Source organism: Rhea americana, unplaced genomic scaffold, assembly GCF_003343005.1.
Source record: "Rhea americana isolate MKP2758 unplaced genomic scaffold, rheAme1 scaffold_7, whole genome shotgun sequence".
Taxonomy (NCBI): domain Eukaryota; kingdom Metazoa; phylum Chordata; class Aves; order Rheiformes; family Rheidae; genus Rhea; species Rhea americana.
Window position 1 is genome coordinate 10,484,321 of NW_028186867.1, and position 23,338 is coordinate 10,507,658.

General features: G+C 35.6%; 1 protein-coding gene across 2 annotated transcripts in view; it reads right to left on the bottom strand.

Moving 5' to 3' along the window:
* Positions 1 to 23,338, bottom strand: part of REV1 (REV1 DNA directed polymerase) — a 62,189-nt gene that overhangs the window by 13,393 nt on the left and 25,458 nt on the right. The window contains exons 6-15 of one of the 2 annotated variants that reach the window (XM_085321518.1): positions 22,610 to 23,319; positions 20,686 to 20,793; positions 19,116 to 19,232; positions 14,281 to 14,413; positions 13,252 to 13,380; positions 12,410 to 12,564; positions 10,165 to 10,284; positions 6,269 to 6,489; positions 5,025 to 5,197; positions 1,671 to 1,773 (exon numbers count right to left, since the gene is read on the bottom strand). In XM_085321518.1, coding sequence (XP_085177644.1) covers positions 1,671 to 1,773; positions 5,025 to 5,197; positions 6,269 to 6,489; positions 10,165 to 10,284; positions 12,410 to 12,564; positions 13,252 to 13,380; positions 14,281 to 14,413; positions 19,116 to 19,232; positions 20,686 to 20,793; positions 22,610 to 23,319 — 1,969 coding nt within the window. The remainder of the gene's footprint in view (positions 1 to 1,670; positions 1,774 to 5,024; positions 5,198 to 6,268; positions 6,490 to 10,164; positions 10,285 to 12,409; positions 12,565 to 13,251; positions 13,381 to 14,280; positions 14,414 to 19,115; positions 19,233 to 20,685; positions 20,794 to 22,609; positions 23,320 to 23,338) is intronic. The other variant, XM_085321519.1, reaches the window with a different exon arrangement.

Genomic DNA, 23,338 nt, shown 5'->3' on the forward strand with positions numbered 1-23,338 from the left:
TTGATGAATGTACTCTTTTATCAGATCAGATGGATTCCTAATTTTGAAGAACATCCTCACTTTTTTTACTTTAAAATACTAGAACAGACTGTTCAAAAATTGTGTCCAATTAAGAATATACTGGTACCTTGTGCAAGTTTACCGCTAATTCTCCACAACTCTGAAGAGAAAAGGGCTTAGAGAGCATGAAAAAGGCACTGCATATATTTCCACCATCTCTTTCTATAATTACATAGCAAGGATTATTATTTGGTACATGTTTATTAGTTGCAAATAATAGGATATTAAAACATCATTGTAAATATTTTTTCTTTTCACTTTTATCTTTCTACTTTTAAACAGCTCCAGATTTAGCTCTGGAACATATAAGAAGCCTTCAAAATACCTGCTGTATCAACATCTTTGCCTGTTTATTTTTCCTTTTTTCAGCAAAAGCAATAAGAGTTGAAGTGTTATCTTAGTCTATGGGACAAGCAAATGGATTCACCTGTGCAAATGTAGGCACTTACATCTAAGGTTATCACTCTAGGACCTTTTATAGAGATTGAGGAAAAAAAAAGGCACTTTTGCAGCATGACTCACTTTATGTATAAGAGAGGCCTATGGTGACTACCTCCAACACACGGGAGGTGTCTGAAGTCAGCTAAAATGATACCACCCAGGCACCTCAGGTATACCTGCACTTAATCTAGAACTGAATGGACCCTCCAGAATTGAACAGCGCTACTTGGTCAGAGGAAGTATCTTGCTTTGCAAAACAATGCATGCAACATCCACTAGAGTCTAACTTTAAAGAGGAATTCTCTAAAACAAGGGCCAAAGAAATCAAGTGAAACAGAATCACGTAAGAAGCCAAGACAGCCAGCTAAGTAGATAAACAGACAGACGATAGGAAAAATACAAAGAGATGATAATAAACATTTAACCAATTCCAGGAAGAAACCTCAGCCGCAGACTTTACTTCACAAGGTAACACTCTAATTCAAGAACCTGCTTCTACACCTATAAATGCAGGTTTGTTTTATAAAGCCTACTGTGCTCTGTGGTAACAAATGGCTGATGCCAATATATTCTCATCACAGATTTACAGTGTTCTGACAGAACCACTGAGATAAGCAAGAGCCTCCTAAACTAAGCCATGATGCAAAACAGCCAGCAGTTTTACCTTCAGACAAAGGCCAAGCCACGGGCTGATAACTTTTCTGGATTTAAGACCTGAACTCTAGAGCAGTATCTGCTCTGGTCTGTATCTCTGTCTGGCATTATAAGCAGTATTTATATTAGTTGCTTTACTAATAGTTGTGCCAAAGTTTAGTGGAAGTTCTAAGACAAAATCAAACTCATACATGCTAATATAATTGTGGATGGTACAGTCTAACTTTGTTACCTCAGGCTGCTTTATTTAAGTTGTCTATTAATCCATGCCACATTAAAATATATAATTTTATATATATAAATTACATATATATATWTTTTTTTTGCTTTATAACTGTTTTTCAAAAGTGAATATATAAAACACAATATGATCATATAGTTTAATTCATAAGCATTGTATTACTTAGGCTTTTGCTTAAGTTTGGTTATTACCTACCCTAGAGGACTGAAATTTTATGAAAGACAACAAAGAAAATTGATAAGGTAAATAAATTTGAGTTTACACATTGACTCACCCCTCGCATATCTGATATGTTCAGTTTCATTGTGTGAAACATGTTTAGAGTTTCTTTCCCAATTATTTTTGCACTGTCTGTTGCATGGTCTAGAGTCACAGTCCTACACAGAATACAAAGTATTTTTAAAAAAATAAATTATTCTGCAAATCCTAAAGAAAACAACAACTCTGTATTTATTACTGAGGGCTTCAAAACAAGACACATCATAATTTCTTAGTATACAGAAATAGAACACTTTTTTTTTGTTTTGTGATTCCTTTTTAAAGGTAGTTAAAATGAAGCATGTTCTACAGAAAGACAAATTACTTACTAATTGACCATTCTGAGAGTGTGCAGTCCCGACATTAATTTGTTCTAGGACAGATTTATATTCACGCTGTCAACTGAAGCCAGACAAAAATGTTTCACTTTGCAGTACTTGCAGAAGTGCACTTGTGCACTACCCTTCATTTAAGTTAAATTTGTAATCCACAGGAAGGAGTTTGCTCATCATCATTTCAACTTCTTATCAGCTGACAGAAGTCTAAGGCAAGAGTTTCAGAAGCAATTCTGAAGTAAAAGCAGATGTAAGAATGTGCATGCACATTACAGATTATGAAGAACTCTGAATCACTATAAGCAACATTTCAAGTGCACAATCACACTGTGGGCAACTTTAGACAGTAGCTCTCACACAAAATTACCTAGCTGTTTGTGTGCTTGGTAGGGCACTAGTAGTGCTTTGTAGTTCTGGATATGCTAACGGCATAGTATTTGAGAAAGTTATGGTCAGAGTTTTAGGTGGCTAATCAGACATATTAGAGGGATGGAAAAATTTCTCACTGATCAGGTCACTGATGCAGTGTTAACTCTGATGGAATGGGCTCTAAGGACAAAAGGAAGTTGTAATTGACATTTTGAGGGTGTCCTCGTGACAACTTACTACCAGCTTTGAAGATGTCTGGTTAAAGCTTTTTGGGTCTGTCAGCAATTGACATGAACAACCAAGTGATTCCAGCAAGACCTGGTCCTGCCAAAATGAAAAGAAAAGCTTTCTTGGTATGAAGGATATGAAGAACTCTCTAAGCCTTAGAGAGATGTTTTAAGAAAGAGAAGAAAGCAGATCAATTCCATGATTAAGTAGCAACTCATACAAAATTTTAAGGAGAAATGTAGGCTAGGTACACACCATTCCAGATAAATATTTTACAAGGGACTATGTAAAACATGTGTATTTTACAAGGAGCTATAGCATTATCGGGACTGAAGATAACACAGTAAAAAATACCACTAACATCTCAGAAAATGATTTTTGCGCTGTTTTATTTTCTAATATAGTACATGGTAGCAGAATTTTATGCCATAAGCTCACAAGTACAAGACAGGCACTATGCACACCCATCCTACTAGTCAGCTCTAAAACACTGAAAGTCCTTCCTTCTTCAGCTATGAGCTACCCTAAGCAATTGATGCTTCAGTTCTGGAAGGATTTATCTGTTATAACAACCTGAGATAAAGGGAAAAGTAGAGGAGACCTATCTTTGAAGATGTCAAATCAACCCTCACAAAAGCAAGGATCATCCCTTTACCTAAGGAACAACAGCCTCAATGAGAAAAGTGTCTGCCTGAAGAACATATTTAGAAGGCTCTGAGACAATCTTGCATGAAACGACATACAGCTACAAGATGCCACATGTCTAGATTTCATTCCTCTGTTCTGATGTGTATCCAGGCATATAATTAAATACGAGGTAAAAAAAAAAAATCTTTTGTCAATATGAACTTGAAAATCATCTAGCTGAACAACAGAGAACAAAAAAAGGTGAGAAACAAAAAGTGGGTAAGAGTTACAGGATTGCTTGTAGAAGCTGGAGGTTGTACTCCTTTGACAGTGAACTATCAACTGACTATCCAGGCTCAGTAACTAGGTTATCCTATTTCACCAAAGATGGACAGGTATCATGGGTAGCATCTTGGTAAGATCAACTGCACTGCAGTGAGACCATGCAGAAAGATACTTCACTATGTTGGTAGTGGTAATGACCCACAAGAAAACAAAGATGCTTCTGATGAGGAAYTTAGGATGGTATGAAAAAAAACATCACTCTGAAGGACAAGACATATTCACCTTTTCAAACAACTGAAATGCTGGGCAAATTCACCACTCTGAACTTGAGACTTAGAGACATAGATTTAAGAAATCCAACCTGCTTAGCTCCAAACTAGTTTGCCATGGTCTTTTCCCTCTAGGAAGCAAAAAATATTCTCTGTAGACTTATTGGTGAAACAAACAGCAGAGAGATTTGACACAAAGAAATTTGTCTGTACTGAGATGGATCTCTGCAGTCCAAGACATATGATGACAACTCCAACCCTCAGGATCCTAAATAGCCTCACAGGCTTCTATAGCAAGTAATTCTGCAGTTACTGCCTTTAGTACCCATGTGTTCCAGACTTGAAGAAGCAGACCACTGATCAGACATCCTTCTTGACAASACATTTTTCCTTGAGAGTCAACTCTAACTGTCACAATCAATATAAGATTAAGAAGCTATCAATTAATAACAAAAAGCTCMTCAAGAAGTATAAAATACTACACAGTTGAGGGAGAGGGAACAGTCTGTGGCAGCAGAACATTTCAACTCAGCTGGTCACTGAAAGGAATGAAAATGTTGCTGCACATGCTTCAGAGCACAGGATGTAAGCATGACTTCTACAAGTACTGCAAAAAGAAAAATAGCTCTCCAAAACTGAGAAGGAACAAATGTACACCAACAATATACATGTTACATATGGGCTACCATTTGAAGATAAAACCTTTAAAAGACCAAAAGCCTTTATAAGCTAGTATTTCATGAGACTTACCAAAACAATAATAATATTTAATTATGGACTATTAAGCCAATTATCAAGTCTTTTCTTTCCTAGAAGAGGAAAAATGTACGTCCCCATCAAGCGAAATGGATAACCACAATAATCCACTGAATGTATTTCACTAAACCACTTATTTTTAAGTAGCGTTCAGACACACAAGAGTATATTCTTTCAAGAAAACATTTTCAAACCGCAAAGAACGCATTTGTGGAATCAGATTCCTTCTTTCCCATGCCTGCTACTTCCAAAAACCATCAGTCTTTTCTTCTGTGCCCCCAAACCTTCCAATTTCTGATATGTGTTGATGACTGAAGGACTGCATATATATAACCAAACCACAGAGAACTTTGAGAATAATATTCTACATCTGAAGTTAGCTTCGGTTTGATATGTAGACAGAAAGGTACTAAGCATCTTTAAAATTTCTGTCCTGTCTTGCTGTACGTTTCAGTGCTCAACAGTCTGCAGAAATGGGATCTCGCCTAGATGCATAGTTACCTGGCAATATTATCACAGATTCCATGGCCTCCATATTTTGCAGGCTCCATTGGTGCCCCAGCCTTTCTGACCATGATTTTAAGAGTCAGTCGTTTACCCTTCATACCAGCAGCTTCAAGTCTACGTTGGATTTCTTCTGAGAGGCTGAGAAGGAAAGCTTCTGCTTCTTTAGGCTAAAAGGAAAAGCCAGCATTCCACTGTTTAGAACATAAGTGTTTTCCAAATACATGATGTAAATCATTAAGAATTAATGTAATCCATTTCATAAAGTCTGCCAGATGGTGAAATGTGCATTGTTAAGATTTAAAAATATGTAAGATTTTTCTCAACCAAAAAGAACAAGCTGATTCACAGCAATTGTCTTATTTAATTTCAAGTGTTTTACATTTACACTGTATGGAGTTGAAGTTAGGCAAGATGGTAGATTCCTATTTTAATGCTGAAATAAGTGGCAAATACCAAGTCCTTCTGATTTTTTTTTTAATTAAAAAACTTGATTCAGAATTGTAAGCCAAATTTAACGCATACTCCTAGAAGATGATGAGCTCAGGATTTATAAGGAAAAGACTTTCTTACCAGGAGGACAGTCAAGCAGTAGACCAGCTGCCCAGAGGAGCTGTGCAGTCTCTGTCTCTGGAGGTTTCTAAGACTCGACTGGAAAAAGCCTTGAGCAACCTGGTTTGACCTCATACCTGACCCTGTTCTGAGCAATAGGCTGAACTACATGACATCCTGAGGTTCCTCCTGTCCTGATTTATTCTGTAATTTCTATAAACACTTAATTTCTCAATAAAGAAATTAATTATTTTAATACAATTTTGTTAACAAGACCCTTCCATGAGATTTGCTTAAAAAAAAAAGTCTAGCAAAAACTTTGCATTGGCACAAACTGGTGATAGTTCCCAGGCACAGCTATATTTTAATAATTAGCATTTAAATGAAAGAGAATATGCTAGGTACTGACAGAACTACTGCAATTCTCTTGTCCACACTAAACTGGTATAACAAATGCAGAATAGCCAGTTAATCTTGTGAAATACTTCCTCTTTTCAGTCCAATACTTTTGCAGTCTCTACTCCCATTTTATCCTTTGATCTCCTACTTCTTCATTTTCCTCATTTCTATTTGGTGGCTAAGATGGTGCTCTAACAGATCAAAGTGTAAGTGAAAATAATCAGAATATGAGAAGAATCCTTGACAGTTGAAAGAAGTCACAGCACAAAAGAAAGCAAGTTTGAATTTACCTGTGTAAACCTTATTCCATAGTTTATTTCTGCTGAAACAGATTTTCTTTCTTTTTCTGTTCGAACAGGTCGATCATCCAAACCACGACAAAATCTGTAAAGCATTTGTCCTGTTTTTGGACCAAATTCTTTCTGCAGTTTTGACATTGAAGCACACTGTAGATCTCCACAGGTTTTAATTCCCAAAGAAATCAGCTTGGATTCCATTGACCTACCAACTCCTAAAAAAAAAAACAGTTAGTTCCATTAACTGCACAATTCATAGGCAGTTAGGTTTTGAAGGAATAAAATTTCAAAAATCTAAATTATGTAGGTTAAAATCAGCATCATAATAACAAATAAATTCCACTCAATTAAATGTGTCTCAAATGGAAATTTTTGCTATCTTCATCTGTATTTCTTTAATCTGTATTACATATTTTGTTGAAGGTGTCATAGTGCAGAGTGTATCCTTATTTCTAGGTGAAATATGAATGACTTCTGCTTGTAAACCTCCTTGACAAAGTATTGCCTGTTACAGTGCATATAGCTCTGAATACAACAATATTCAGGCCACAGAGGATGTACAACATATAATATGTTTTTACCATTGCATACAAATGACAATCTGAAAGAAAACTAGCAAATATTTTTACTAGTGTTCCATTGCTTCCTAGGGAGAAAAATATTATTTCAAGTAGAAGTGATAGCATACCTGTATTACTTGTGCTTTGAATTACCAACCACTGGCAATTGTAGGTATCCACGGCAACAGCACATATGTAAGTGTGCATTGTATATTGTAAATTTATGTATATTTATGGGTTGGGCAAGAGGCGGGCTGTTATTTCCAGAAGATATTAACCTTATGAGTTTACATGGCCAAAGACAGCAGAAGTCAGTAACCTCAGTTAGTCAGATTTTATCTTTCAGAATCTCTGTTTCATTATCTGAGTGATGTACTGATACAAACATTAGAAAGCTTTTACTATGAACATATGAGCAAGATCTGAAAACTTCAAAAGACTCAAGTCAAAGCACATTACTATACGATCTGTTTTCTGGAGGAAAAAAATCTCCCATGAATTATGCTGCAGAGAAATGGTGCTGCGCTGTTAATGATCTTTGGTCATGGAAAAGGATATGTAAAGAGAACTTCTGGTGAATCTGCATTCGTACATGTACGCTATTCCTAGCACTACTCCATTTTAGTGATTGTTGTCTACTACAATAAATCTCTGGGTTTTTTTTTCCTTAAACAGAGAAGCATACTATTTTGAACATTCAGCACTACGTACGTGTGTACACACACAGGTTGAGCATAGCTATTACTAAAACACAGAGCATGAATAAGGCGTATTCAGCAGTTTTTGCATTACATCTGTGTCGAACTATGTTAGTAATGTATTGAAGAGTAATACACTAGAGTTGTGTGCCAGAAAATACTTTAACTTACAACTCCTTTAAATATTTGCATACCATCTATCTGTGATTTCTCTTACCCTTTGAAGAACTTCCCTAACCTGCAAGCTAGAAAGGCTTCTTTCCTTCCCCCCAGCATTATCCTTGGGTCTTCTCTATGTCCACAGGTATCCCATGTAATCATTACAGTTCTTCTGTCAGTCAAATATCTCTTTCTCTCTCCTACTGGACCAAGGAATGCAGGAAAAAAAAGGGATGTACTAYGGCTGTACACATGACAACTGGGAGCTACTGCCAAAAATACACACTAGTTGAATTTTGCCTGCCTGCCTCTCAAAAAAATGTACTAATTTGGTCTCCTCCCCTCTGTCCAGCAGCCATTTTTCACAAAACTTGTAGAAACATTATACCTTTGGAACTTATATCTCTTGGTAAGATTGGCTGAAAATGCCAGATGGCTTACAAAATTATTGGTGCTGTTAAAACTGCAAATCATTAAAACATTTCCTCAGAGAACTAAGCAAAAATGGCTGGGATTCAACAAATCTGTTGTTCTTTCTTGAAAGAATCTACACATTCTGTCACAGTTTGCAGTACACCATTAACCAAAAACCTTACATGAAAAATGAATTCCCTGTGAAACATTGCCTAATTTGTATTCTAAATCTATCACAACCAAAACCTGCATATAAATGGGTGCAAACCACAAGAATAAGGCTACCTACAGTAGCCTAATTTCCCATGTTTTTCTCTATTCATTAGCCATTCTAATATGTCTTCTGTTGCAAGGAGAAGCACTTCTCTCGTCAGGTAATGTTCTCCTCTAATCGTTTATTTCTTACTTTTCTTCCTAAGCTTATTCTCTTCCAGGTCTCTCAGAATTTCCTAAATGCAATAGATTAAATAAATTCTTCTCTCACACTACTTTTCTCCTTTCATATGCTCTTATTCTTCTGTCTGTGGTATTTCTTCCAACTCATGGCTTCGTACACTCCCTTTTAGAAAAAGACATTCTCTTGGCTGGGGGCCAACCTCCTGGAAAGAAGTTTTGCAGAGAAAGACCTCGGGCTCCTCGCGGACAACAAGTTGACCATGAGCCAGCAAGATGCCGCTGTGGCAAAGGTGGCCAGTGGTACCTTGGGCTATATTAGGAAGCTGCAAGCAGGTTGAGGGAGGTGATCCTTCCCCTCTGCTCAGCACTGCTGAGGCTGAATCTGGAMTGCTGGTTCCACTTTTGGACTCCCCAGACAAGACAGACATGGCACTACTGAAGCAAGTCCAGTGGAGGGCCACAAAGATGATTAAGCTCCTATGGGAACAGTTCCCATAGGAGGAAAGGCTGAGAGAGCTGGGACTCTTCAGTCTGGAGAAGAGAAGACCGAGGGGGAATCTTACTGATGTACGAAAGTATATGAAGCAAAGGTGTAAAGAGGATGGGGCCAGATCCTTCTCAGTGTTTGTCCACTGACAGGACAAGAGGCAATGGGCACAAACTGAAACACAGGCATTTCCATCTGAACACGAGGAAAAAATTCTTTATTGTGAGGGTGGCTGAGTACTGGAAGAGGTTGGCCAGAGAGGTTGTGGAGATATTCAAAAGCCTGGACACAATCCTGGAAAATGTGCTGTAGGTGACCCTGCTTGAGGAGAGGGGGTTGGACTAGATGATCTCCAGAGATGTCTTCCAGCCTCAACCATTCTGTTATTGGGCTAGGCATCAATTTTAATTAGATATAYCACCTCTTCATAAAAGATCTAAGCAAATCCTGCCTCTCTCAGTGATAAGTATGCATTACTAATAATTTTATTAATTTGTTATGGTATTATCTTATCAACGTCTATAAATATCTGAAGGGAGGGTGTCAAGGGGACAGGGACAAACTCTTTTCAGTTGTCTCACGCAAAAGGACTAAAGGCAACAGGCACAAACTGAACCACGGGAAGTTCCACCTGAATATGAGGAGGAATTTCTTCACCGTGAGATTGACAGAGCACCGGACCAGGTTGCCCAGAGAGGTTGTGGAGTCTCCTTCTCTGGAGATATTCAAAGCCCATCTGGATGCAACCCTGTCTAACATGCTCTAGGTGACCCTTCTTGAGCAGCGAGGTTGGACTAGATGATCTCCAGAGGTCCCTTCCAACCTTACCAATTCTGTGATATGGCAAGCTAGTATTTACTTATTTAGTAAATAATAGTATTTAATAAAATAAATAGTTTTATTAAAGAAAGTAAGGTTGCCTAAGATGTTAAACTCCCAGCTTCTTCCATAATCATGTTGTATGGCTCTTTACCAAAAAAGATGCTCCTCCAAAAAATTAAAAAAAGGTCACTGAGATTCTTCTCAGAAATTATTAGTACATCTTTTTTTCAGATCATAACCATGAAATAGTATTTAATCTTGTTAGATTTGAGACTGAAACCTGAACACAGATTTGTAGCTATAACTGTTCTAGTATCAGGAGGCAGAATGTTCCGTAAAAGAAGAGACAAGTACCTGGAAGACTGGTAACAAGTTGACCTCTGATAAAATCATCCACTTCTTCTGGTTTTAAGTGATACTGTCCATCTGGTTTTGCTTTACGAGTTGCCATTCTGGCCAGCAGAATATTGGAACCTGTGAAAATAACAAATTTAAGCGTGTAAATTCTGTCTTCTCAAGTGGGATTCTCCAATTCAACAGTTAAGGTAAACTACAGTAGGTACAGTCAAATTCTGTGTATTTTGTGGAGTTTAATGAGACACATTTATTTATATTTGCAATATCCACTTCCAATTGGCAACAAACAGGATTTGTGATTTAAGTAGAGTAACTGCAGTAGCATCTGCACTTACAAAGCCAAAACAAACAAAAAACAAGCAAGCTCAGGGCAATTCACTACAAACACTGAATTTGTCTTTGCAGTGTTCTACCTAAGTTGAAGTACAAGCCTGACTTTGGTATTCTTTCCTCCCTGTTTACAGGCTTATTCATGCCCAGCCAAAAGAATCTCTGAAATCATACCCAAACAGATTCATTATTGCTMCTCAAACACTCTGCTTTAAGATAAAGCAAATCAATAAAAAGCAGAGGAATCCAGAACTAACAGCACAATATCCTCGTTGCTATTCTCCTCCCACCTACATTCTTATTCTTTTTGCCCTTTTTGAAATCTTAGTCAATAAGAAGAGTAATACAGACTTATGAGTACCGTTTCTGCTGAGAGGTTAAATTGATGAAACAATTAACAACAGAGTCATTCAATTTTCTGTTTAACTTTGGGGATCCATGTTTTGGCTACAGAGTACTGAAGATTTCTGATCCTCTTATCTATCAAACATACCAACATACCCTCTAATACTATAAAATCTCAGTGATTTATCTCCTGTAATGTATTATTCCCATAACACTGAAGTAGGGAAAAGCTAATACCTCACTTAACAAATCAGAAACCAAGGCACAGGATGTTTACAGATGAGTGTTTAATCTTTCGCTAGCATTGTTTCAATCAGTTCAGTTTAGCCACTAAAATCTCTGAGGTATGAATTTAATTTAATCAACTGGCATAAGCATGTCCTTCTTTAATTTACTTCTAATCAGAAATAATAGTTTGAGAAGGGCTCTCAATGATATAACAATATCTATTCAAACTCACATGTTATTATATTGGTGTTGCTTTCCCATTGGGCAATACAGAAATCACTTACATGAGACATCAGTTTCTGGCAGACCATGTATTTGAAATCAGGCCTCTACATTCATGTAATAGTACAATAGTTTCCTCCAATTCATTTACTTTATGATGAATTAAGAGTGAAGAGACAAAGACCTTGCAGTGTACCTACCATACAAATTTCTAGAAAGGACATCAAGATTATTTTTCAAATATTTCAATTGATTATTAAAAATAAATCTTTTCTCATAGGTATTTGTCTCTTTCCATCAGTAAGAGAAATATGRTATCAGATTAGAAAATAATGCTTTAAAAAAGTAAATTCTCTCTTTCTACAGAAAAAAGCAAATACATTATAAGCATATAAAAGAGATAACAAATGTGTTTCAAGTCAAAGCAAGACATAAACAGGAATCAAGGGAATTATAGTCTCTATACTACCATGATCCCTTAAGAAATAGAAGGAAGAATTCTACCACTAAGACTTACAATAATGAATTTCAGTTTGCCTCACAAATTGCGTAGCAAGTGGATTTTATACACTTGCATACACTCAGTATATTTATTCCCAGATACTTACTACTCTAATTTGATTAGGAACAAAAAACAAARGAGAAAGGAAGGGTCCAAGTGAAAAGAAACAAATTCTTTTCAGATGTATAATTTCATGTACAATACCTACTACAAATTACACAAGCTTTGCTTTCAGTAAGTTACAACTATGCTAAAACATGCCACACCATAAACTCTTACTACTTTCTCTTGTAAGGAACAGAATCTGCTTTCATTTTTCAATTTACTGGAAAAAATACAGTAACATTTTATAAAAATGAATGTAAATATTATGCAGATGGAATTTTAGTGTACTGTTCAAATAATAAAGCAGAGATTACAATAACTTAAAAAAAATACTGTTTAAAACTTTCCACTTATGAAAGTTTCTTGCACTTTCATTTACTTTAATTTAATCTAAATGGCAAAATATTCCATAATCCACAAACATTTCCTGTTTTACCAATCTTACACAGCTTTGGTAAACCTAACAATACCAATAAATGCTTGTAAGCATAAACGAAATAAGGTACTTACCCATTCCAACAGAGGCAGTGCATTTAGTTTGGGCTTTGATTTCAGTGCGGATAGCATTTGCAAATTCATCAGGAGTCAATCTGGTCTCTGTAAGGATTTCAGTGATATCTACTAGTGCTTCATCACAACTGACTGCTTCGATGTTATGAGTATAGCTATCAACACAAAGTAAAGGAGGTGAAACACCAGCAACAGCTCACCATCTGTTAAAACAAATATGTAGCAAATAAAGTCTTCCTTTTGTGGTGGCATTTCCCTGCTTATTTAGTATCACACATAACTAAACATTAAAAATGCCAATAGAGCAAATTACAGTAACATTATTATGTAGGCATGCATCATGCTTTTGAATGCACTGCTGGGGAAGGAGAGTTAAATACTAATTTTTTACTCACACTAACAGATTTCCAGTTTTGTTCAAGTGTGCTTTAAAACAAAAAGTAGTTTCTAATAGAAATTACTCCAATACGCAATTCTTAAATTACCAAATTAAAAAAAGAAAAAAAGCCTCTTGGAAATATCTCACTAGCAAGCAGAAATTAGTTCTTCTCGCAGTGAAATCAGTGCAAATTTGCAATGATTCCCTTGCAGTTAGATGTTGATCCTTTACATGATTTGGCTTCAAGATAAAAGAGTGCTCACAAGAAACAGCGTGCTCAAAATAAATAAATAAAAAAAAATACTACAAAAGGAAGATCTGACATAGGAATGGTTTTCATGCAGCGGGAGAGTAATATAGAGATGAAAATACAAGCTTGAATAATGGTATTCAGCAGAAGCAAATGAAAATATGCCTGACAACCTTACCATGGAAGATCACGTAAACATACAGCACACGTTACCTTGCTAGTATTTCATATACTGTCCGTGCAACCTCTTTGTATGAATTAAAATCATATGAAACTGCTTGAAGATTCGGACACAACTTTTTTGCTTGGCCAAAAAACATTCCATTCTTTATGCCAACTTGTCTAAAAACAAACAAGAAACAAAAACATGCAGAATCAACTTCTTCACAAGTTATGTTACTATGTGGTGTTTCCAATGAAGTGTTTGTGTTTTTCCACAGAAGTAAATTATTGATAAAACTGCCAGCATTTTGATAGATAAGAAAAATAGCTGCAAACAGACTATTTTAATTAGTTGTATGATGTTTAGGCATACAGCATGGACAGCTTGTGTTTGAGGATGTGCTTAAAACAGAAAAAATCTCCAGGAATATATCCCACTATGCAAACTTATAAAATTATGCTCCCACAACAAATAAAGCGTAATTTCTGAAGACAAAAATATCACTTTGCCTATGCTGACATACTTGAGAAAAGTTACAGTGAAATAGCAATTGCTGGAGTATTCTTTTTTTTATATCAGGGTAGCAAATTGTATTTTCAGCACTGCCATTGTATTCATAACAAGTTATTTCAAATTCTGAAAGTTATAAGCTATGCTATCTGGAATACTCAATGTGATCAGTGCATGAAATGCTTTTAAGTTTAGCAATYGCTCTTATCATTGTATCATTTTAACTGAAACCTTCAGTAACAAAATGTTCTCAACTTCATGAAAGAATTCAGTGTTAATACAAAGGAATGAAGATAAGATTACAAAATCAACCTTATAACTGTGAACGACATAAAGCTTTCCTTAATTGGTTTTGTTTCAGCTAACATGCAGGTTAGGCTGAGAGCTTTAACAGTGTTTAGAAAGCAGCTGCATGCACAGGGAAGCACATAACGACTGAAACATGAAAGAATTTTTTATCTGAATAAATTAAAGCAATATATGACCTAACAATTGCTATTTACAGACAGACACTTTATACCTGTCTGTATGAGACTTTTCAGGTAACCTGATAGCTAACTTTTACCTACCTGGCTTCGTAACTACAAGAGGCAATTTCAGCCATGGACAGAACCGTGAGATCCATGTCAGCTCCATTCATATGCGTGGAATCTGGATGCTCCTGGACTGATGAGTCCAGCTTATCAGGAACTCTAATTTCTGCTTGGAAAATAGTATTTATATTTGTTTTCATATTATTTTCTTATGAGTTCAACAAAATCAATGTGAATGAAATAAATATAATGCAGTACTCTTGATAAAATTTCTATACAACTTCATCACCTKTTGGCAAAGAGATTCTCAACACTATATTGATTCATATCACAGTCAAGGGAAAAAAAAACAACCTTCCCCCACTCAAAAGCAACAGAGAACCCCCTGGACAGTAATCTCTCTCTACAGGTAGGTCTGCACATATTATTGTGACCAATATTATGCAACTGAAAAATTATTTTCCTATTTTCACCCAGTATTTCAGAGAATAGCTTGTATATGTCTACCTACATGATTAATGTAAAACAAGAGAGATCTGTTATCTTTAATGATGATAAAAATGATTAGACAAACTCTTGAGGCTACCTGCTACAACCATACCCTGTAGACAAAATGCATGACACTGAGAATCTACCAACAGCTTCCCTGAACAAAGATACTTAGCTATAGTCCTTTTTACAAAGCACAGCTACCATTAAGACAAAGAAATTAAATTCAAAGTACAATTCTACTGCTTATCGTATTTATAACCTCCTATTTAAAACTATTTGTTAATAATTACTTAATCTAGATACCTCAAAGTGATCTTTAAGGAGTCAAATGAAGTAACAAGGACAAAAAACACTAAATCTAACTAGAAACTTTTATATTTTTAATACTCTTACAGGGAAATTCATTGACAGAGCCTTCATTTTTACTCCCTAATAATTCACTTATTAGAATATGCAAAATCTTTAAAAAACCACCACAAATTTCTCTTGGATCAAAAGGATACAACTATAAATACTGCAATTTCAGACTTTTAGACGAGAGATAGGCCTTTCATAATTCTATGGAACTCTACAGCATGCTCTTAGGCCAGCTGCATACTAGATACTAGGACAGAATCTCAGGACACGGAATACTGGAACCATGTAAAGCATTCTCTATTCCTTTCTATTTAGGTTCTCATGATATGTAAACCTTGACGGATAGATATCTATACTCTAAATTATAGATTAGCCTGAGAAAATGTATTGATGCAAACATTACTATTCCCTCCCAAATTCCCAAACAGAATTAAAACAAAAAGTTATCATAAAGACATAAAGCTTCTTATTTACTCCAAATGAAATCTAATGGGTATGTTATAGTTCTTTCTTGTTATTGTAGTCTATTTAATACTATCCAACTTTGTAATATCACGAATATAAAGTTTACTCCAAAGTGCCACAATACCTAGTCACACATCATGGTACTAACAATTTACACACTTACAATACAACTGAAAGGAAACAGGGTGCTACATGCACACGCAAGTAGTTATCAGATCAGAGAAAGTATTGTAATGAGTGAATGGAGACAGCGGGCCAGAACTTGGCTCGCATGAAAAACTGCTTTTATTTAGACTTTCTGCTAAATTCAAGTATCTTTTTATGTTGAAAATATATTAATGTATGAAGAGCTCAGTAAGTTACCTAAGATATCTGCAGCTGCAAATTAGAGCAAAATTATGCCCCAAATAAAGATAAGAATGACAAAAGCAATTTCTTTAGTCCATGCCTTCCTGTGCCCTGGCCTGAGATGATGCTGTCATCTTGTCTATCTTCATTGGACTCGCCGACTTTTTCCACATCGCAGCAGAGCAGATCCCCCCATGAGCTGATGGAGTCACTTCATGTGAAATTCAGGGCAATGCAGAACACATTGTCCTCAATGGAAGGCAAGGTAGAGAACCTCTCATCAAAAGCTGGGAAACTAGACAGGCACATGGTGAATGTGGAGCAACGGATGGAGAAATCAGAGGCCAGCACCCAAGTCTGTGAAAAAGAAATCGCTGAGAATAAATCTGTGACTAATATGATGGTTAAAAACTGCTGCTCTTAGAATGAAAAATGGGAGATACTAGGGTTAAGGGAAAGGAAGCCTAAAAACCATTCACATCTTGGGCATCCTGGCCATGGAAAAAGAGACCCCAAACTATGAATTCTGATTAACACAAGTTAATCCTCTAGCTTTAGGACATGAATGTTAAAGATGGTATCTATGTAGAGAAGTAATTTCTACTACCCAGAAAGCATATCTCCAATCTGGAGATTTAGGGAGAAAATGAGAGTAAATTTTAAAATTCAAAAGTTACACATTTCTGGATGAATTCAAACAAGAAAAAGAAACTATTTCATAAAGGATCCAAGAGTCTACTGACACTAGATACTCATTCAGCAATGCAGATCAAAAGCAAGAATCAGTATCACTGAAGAAGTAATTTGCAAAAAAAGAAGTAGCTGAAGCAGCAGAATTCAGTATGTAGTCAAACTAAGTGATTCGTGTTTCCTTTTTTTTCTTTCTTTTTTTTTTTTCCCTTTCTTCCAATTTGGAACATTTTTTCTAACAAGCAAGACCTGGAGAAGGCAAGATCAGAGAGCAGCCTGGAAAGCATGAAGCATCAAAAAATGAAGTGGGTTCCATGGAAGTAAAAATATGCTTATGTTCAAAGTTGGTCCCAACTACCTTTCTATTCTGTTTATATCCCAGACAGAATGGTGTATGTTTAACAGAGCACAATTTAGCATTCTCTATTTTTAATATTTTAGAAAAAGCAGTTTTCCATGTGATATATGGGCCCGCCAGATCGTATTTACCTCTGGCAAGACACAATTAAACACCTGCTACGAAGCATTTCACATATACTTCCTAAGATATTGTGATATTAGAAAAGCCTAACCAAAAGTGCAATTACATGTTTTAATACAAGACCACAACTAATCTTAATTTCTTTTACCCAAAAGGAAGACAATCCATGTGTTTACAAGAATGTAAGCAGAAATAGCAGGCTAAATTTGCTTGTTGATAAAAATATTGTACTCAGAGATACAAATTAATAAGAGATTAAAAAATAAGAATCTACAGCTAAYGAGATAGAGACTGTAAAAACAGTGTTAGGAAAAAATCCTTTTACCAAAACAATAGACAGTACAATCAGACTAAATATCAAGAGAGAAGAGCTAGCTGCCTGCCTGCATGCAAGCCAGTGAGATTGGATGTTGAAGTTAAAGAACTGATTGTGTGGACATCCAGAAAAAGTTGCTGTAGTAAGAAACTGAGTTTGTCATACAATGAGGCTGAAACCTATCGTACCTGTAAACAATACATATAGCAGAAGAGATACTGCTGAATTTGCGAAACACAGAGAATATACTAATTTGCATCAGCTAAGCCTACTTAATTTTAACTTCCTCGCTCTCCAAACATCACTTCATYGTATGAAGTCACATCATTATCCAATACAAGGTGCTAATAAAAGCTGCTACATCACTACGTAAAACTGTGCTACCAATAAATAGTTCATACATAAACTATACTATGGAAAATCTAAGCCCACAATCCATGGCTATCTGTGTAACACACTTACACACGGCATTACAAACACAGCAGAAACTTAGTCTGGAAAGTTTCTGACTTTCTAGAAAGTTAGAAAGGTCCTTACAAAGTTAAAGGCCAACAAGTTCCACAAACAYATGTTTTGCCTCAGTTTAAATGAGTACTTAAACTACAGTGAAAAGACAAATAAAAAGGCATCACTTACTGTAATACCTTGTTTCCAAATGTCTTTGAATCTGCACAATTTTTTAGTTTTATTTATTTATTTTTAAGTATTAACATTTCAGGAGAAAAAAAGTGGAAGAACAAACTGTGTTTTTCCATCTTATATGAATAAAATAAGTAACTTCAGAACAATGCTATCTGCTGCTATGACTCAGGTAAGATGTGTATGTGGGTCAAAGGAGAAACAATTCCAAATCTAAACTAAAATTAAATAGTAGCAGTAAAAAACGTAAACTTCAGGTTGATTAAGCTGACTCTTCGAGGGGGGAAAAAAAAGGAAGAGAAACAATTTGCCATTTACATTTGCAATTCTATATTCTCACACTAGTGCAGTTCAGACCTTGTAACAATCATGATGAAAACCAGTTCATAATAGTATGTTGTGTTTACACTAGTATACTGCTACTTGAGAACACAGAAAATAACAAGAAAGCTCTCAATGACTGTAAAAAATTAAGGAATTCTCAAATTACAACAGATGCCTTGCTTTTGAAGAAGTAAAATACTGGAAAGATAGAATTCACAGAAGTTGTCACTTTCCAGACATCCAAAATGCTCTAAGAACCACTCAAATTCAGTCACTGTACACAGATACTATATGCATGCAATTCAAAAGTCAACTTCAACCAATCTCTCACTGGGTATGTGCTGTCATTTCTACTCTTTATTCATAAAAATATTAGCGGCTTTTCAAAATACATTTTCTACCTGCTTTTATACAACAGACTTCTATAATACTCCGAACCAAGTGTTTTGACAATCTATTTCCTACTTAAAAAAAAAAAAAACAAAAAAAACCCAGCTTATACTCACCCTCAATAAAAGTGAATAAAATCTAAGATCACTCTAAAATACTACACCCACACAAAGCAAAGCAAACTAACAAAAAGTCACAGTGGCAAATTACGAAAGCCACAAAGCATTGTGTTGTCCAAAAACATTCCTTTTTTTTTYCCCCCATATATATATTCAGAATTTATCCACTGTGCATTTCATTAAGGAAAAGTTTCAATCACAAAACCATAAAAAAATCAAAAACAAATAAAAAAATAAGACTTATTTGTACCTGCTTTGCCATTCAATAGCTTATTCTGGTAATATTGCCATTCAAGTTGGGGATTTGCACCAGGGCGCAGTGGTGCCTTTCCTGCACCTCTGTTGCTAGTAACAGCTACTGGTTTTCCTGCAGAGAAGAAATGCATGTACTTAGAAGTCAACATTTATAGAAGCTCACATTTTAATAACAGCACAACCATGGGAAGATTATGAAGGCTTTTTTTTTTTTTTTTAAAGTTCCTTCAAGTTCATGCACTTTCACAGAAGTAAACAGCTATCACTTTGTATTATGACTGCCAATTTACACATGGCTGCAATTAGACATGAAAGAGATGAAAACTTCTGAAAAAGTGAAAATGCAGCCACACTAGTTTGTCTTTAACAATTACTATAAAGGGAAGCTACGAAACTTCACCAATGCTCTAATAATTCGTTAGTACAAAACATGGCAAACACCATACTGATTTTTAAATACTTTTAGAAAATTTGTTTGCTAAAGTTAAAACAGTGCAACTTACAGTGCAACTTACACATTCACTTCTACTTGTTTAATTAACTGTACAAGATCAAATCTAAACTTCTGACTTTTTATCAACACTTCCACAACTTTTCTACAGCAAGCTAACATGCGCACTGAAAATTCTGGCACAGTTCTATGGAAAATAAAAAATATTTACAGAAAAGTCCTAGGTTCTCTATATTGCAGTAATGGAATTTTAAATTTGGCAGGAAATAAAGTTTTAAGATATACACATATAAGAAGAATCTTAGCATAGTTGCTTCCTGCCTTTGGACATTAGAAAGGAAATGAAATTTACAGCTTTGAGTCCTTCTCAGACCATTACACCAAGTGTTCAGACCTGTAGAACACCAAAGTTCAGCATTTGCAGAGTACAGCTGGTATTTTCATTTTGGAATGTTATATTCAGAAACAACCCGATACGGACCTCCAGTTCTTCCTATGTACTAAGGATGATCACAGAGTCAGAGTTTTAAGTGCCAACTGAACTGACCATCATTCAGCTCTTGTAATACTTCACTGTGGCAAGAGCTTAGATAGGACAGAAAAGGAGAAGCAAATCTCCCTTGAAAAAGATATACTGGGCAAGAGACAATTAATTCTGTCTTGACCCTTCCACCTCTCCAAATAAACAAAGCTCTTTAGGCTACTTTAGGGAAAAGAGTAGAAAAACCCACTTTTCATTTTTAACACAGAGTGACCAAAAATCACTTTTGGTACAACTATAATTTGTCTTCCAATTTCTACTGTGGTAGCTTTAAGTCTCAATAAGATAGGCGCAGTGTCATACAGAATGACTGCTCTGAATTTTACTTCTCTATTGTTACTTTAGACACTGAAAGGAAGACAGCAAAGAATTCCAGTTATCTCTTTCACACGCTTTTGGACTGTGAGACAGTAAGGAGGAATTTGGAATTTGTGTGGCCTGCTATTAGGCAAAGATGCCAAGAGAAAAACTAACAAAGTCCATTTGATAAGTGTGCAGGGTTTTTTTGTGTGTTTTTTAATATACAGAAAAAGTCTCACACCAGTAAATTGACATTTAAAATTGGATACTGACCTTTGAGATCCGGTCTATTTCGGATAGCTACAGACACAAAGAAGCAATCCATATCCACGTGCATTATACAGCTCTGTGGCTTGGCCAAGCTCGAAACAGACACATTACCTAGTATGAAGATACACCAACAGAAAACTTGAACCCTAATTCATGCATTTTGGTACTACTCACATTAGTCAGCAAGGACTATAATGAAGTTTTTATCACTCTAAGTTACCAAGATTTTTATTTCTTCTCACCAAAAGGATACCACCATTCCCTAAATTCTCAGTGAAAAATCTACAGAAAAAAAACCAAACAGTAGCCAAACAGTCTAAATAAGGCATCACACTTAAGTTTCTATTTTTTCCTCAAAATTAACACTCTCTACCTTGCTATAACAAGCTCCTCCCACCGTAAGTATATTATTGCATATAGTAGAATTGGATCTTAACTGTTTTTTTTTTCAACGCTAACACTCAATCCATAACAGAGAGCTTCACAATTTTTGTTCGTAGATCAGAAAAGACTGTTCTAAAAGATAAAAACAAAAAAAAGTTTAGCTGCATTGAAAGTTAACTCTTCATAAAACACACTGAGTAAGTTTAAGCCTTCTATGCATTTGGACTTTGTCACTGCTGTATGTACAGTGATGCAAACATCCAGCAAAGATAAGCAAGATAGCTACAGACTGAAAAAACCTATAGTGCTAAAGCTTTAGTAATATTTTTGTGAAGTATGCTAGAGGTTCTAGTTTGTGTGTCTATACTGCTGACCTATCAGAGAATGCTTTTGCTGAGGTAAAAACATAATCTAAACAATACATAATGTATGACAGTGAAAAAATACTTCATTATATCAACTGATTTGTTTCACTTGAGAACTGTGTAAACTGCTGAATAATCAGATTTCATTTTTAGTAATTTACCACCTGCATTCAAATGACTACACTATAGAAGACATTCACAGATCAAGCAACCAAAATAGTGCTTAAGAAGTTGCTACTTGTCAACTAAGACACTACAAGAATTCTCTAGGTTAAATCAAAAAAAGGAAAAGTAAAATACATTAGCTTATACCATTTTTTGATGGTAGTTTATAAGCCAACATGTTCTATAACTGGAGCATGCTAGCAAGAACACAAAAGCAGTTAATTTATTTCTTAGAACAGTAAATTTTTAAGATGTGATAATTTGCCTTTGTGAACTTATTTTCATATGATCACAAGTGATTACTTTTACAGCATAACAGTCAAAATCCCTCTGATCATGTACAGTCAGCCTTTTAATTGAATAATACTGTAAATTCAAAGAGAAATTCTAATATGCAAAAATATTTAATCTATACTTATAATACTCCAGCTCTCATAAATTACACATATATTTTCACTTTGGCCCTTGATGGGCAATGTAATGACACAAATCATTTCTCTTCCAGAAGAGGCTCAGGCTCAGAAGGCTTATATGACAATTACCAATTTAAACACACCCAGAGGTATATGATATTCTTACTAACAAAAAATTCATTCTGATTTTAGTTCACTTCCAAATGTTATTCATCTTTTAATTTTTCACACCAAACTATGAGCAGCAAGGTTTCTTTCCTCTGTTTCTGTTCTTAAGATTTTCACATGGCAATTACATTTACACAGGTAGCAGTATTTTTTTCCTCAGTCACTCCACATACCTTGGTAAAGTTGCGAAATTTTTTTTTACAAAGAGAAACTGAATATAGACCAAAGTATCACATTAATCACAATTTTTTTWAAAAAAAAATAGTTAAACCTTTAGTTTTAGATGGATTGAAGCCACCAAGCTACTCCAGATAGTCTGATAGCCATGTGAACATTGAAAACTAACATACTTAAGTCTCAGTTAGACATTCAACATGAGAACAAAGATATAAGACACCTTTTGAACATAAACTTTCTTAAACAAGTATCTACCTGTGTCAGTTTTAAATGTGGACCTGCCTGCTTTCCATTTTTTTAATTTTTCCCTTCCTGGAAAGACACCACTGTTTTTTCTTTGCAGGCTGTTGACAAATTCTGTCAATTCACACTTCCATGTTGCTATATGATGCAGCCTTGAACGTGAATAAAAGTCAGAAATAAAACTACAATCTGAAGGTTTGGACACAGGTAAGGAAGCTGCCTTGCTAGGAGTAGGTACAGAAGTGCTTTTTGTGCTTGAAGGCCCCTGAACAGTGGAGTGGTGAGCACCATTTATTTTAGTATTACTGTGCAAAGATGAAGATGAAGATGAATTACTCATAGTCCTATGTGGATTCCACGAAAAGTCTGTATTTTTGTTGCTTTGCTGCAACTGCTGCATTGTGCAGTCTCTGAAGTCAACCATGCCTTTTTCAGTCTTCCCCTCCTCCTGCACAGGGCCTGGAGAGAACCTACTTGCAACACTGTTGCTGGACGTTACCAAGCAATCCTGTGTCTTTAAGGCACTGGTAGAAATGTGTGTGTGTCCATTAAAAATGGTAGTGCTGTCTTTGTGAAGCTGAATCCCATTTTGTTTCCTTTCAGGAAGGATTTGCTCCAGCTCCATAAATCCAAAATTGTCACTTTCTTCTTCCTCTTCATTCCAGCTACTTATTCCATTGGGTGTGATCTCACTCTCTATCTCACACTTCTTAATATGATTTCTGAAACAGATATGATAAT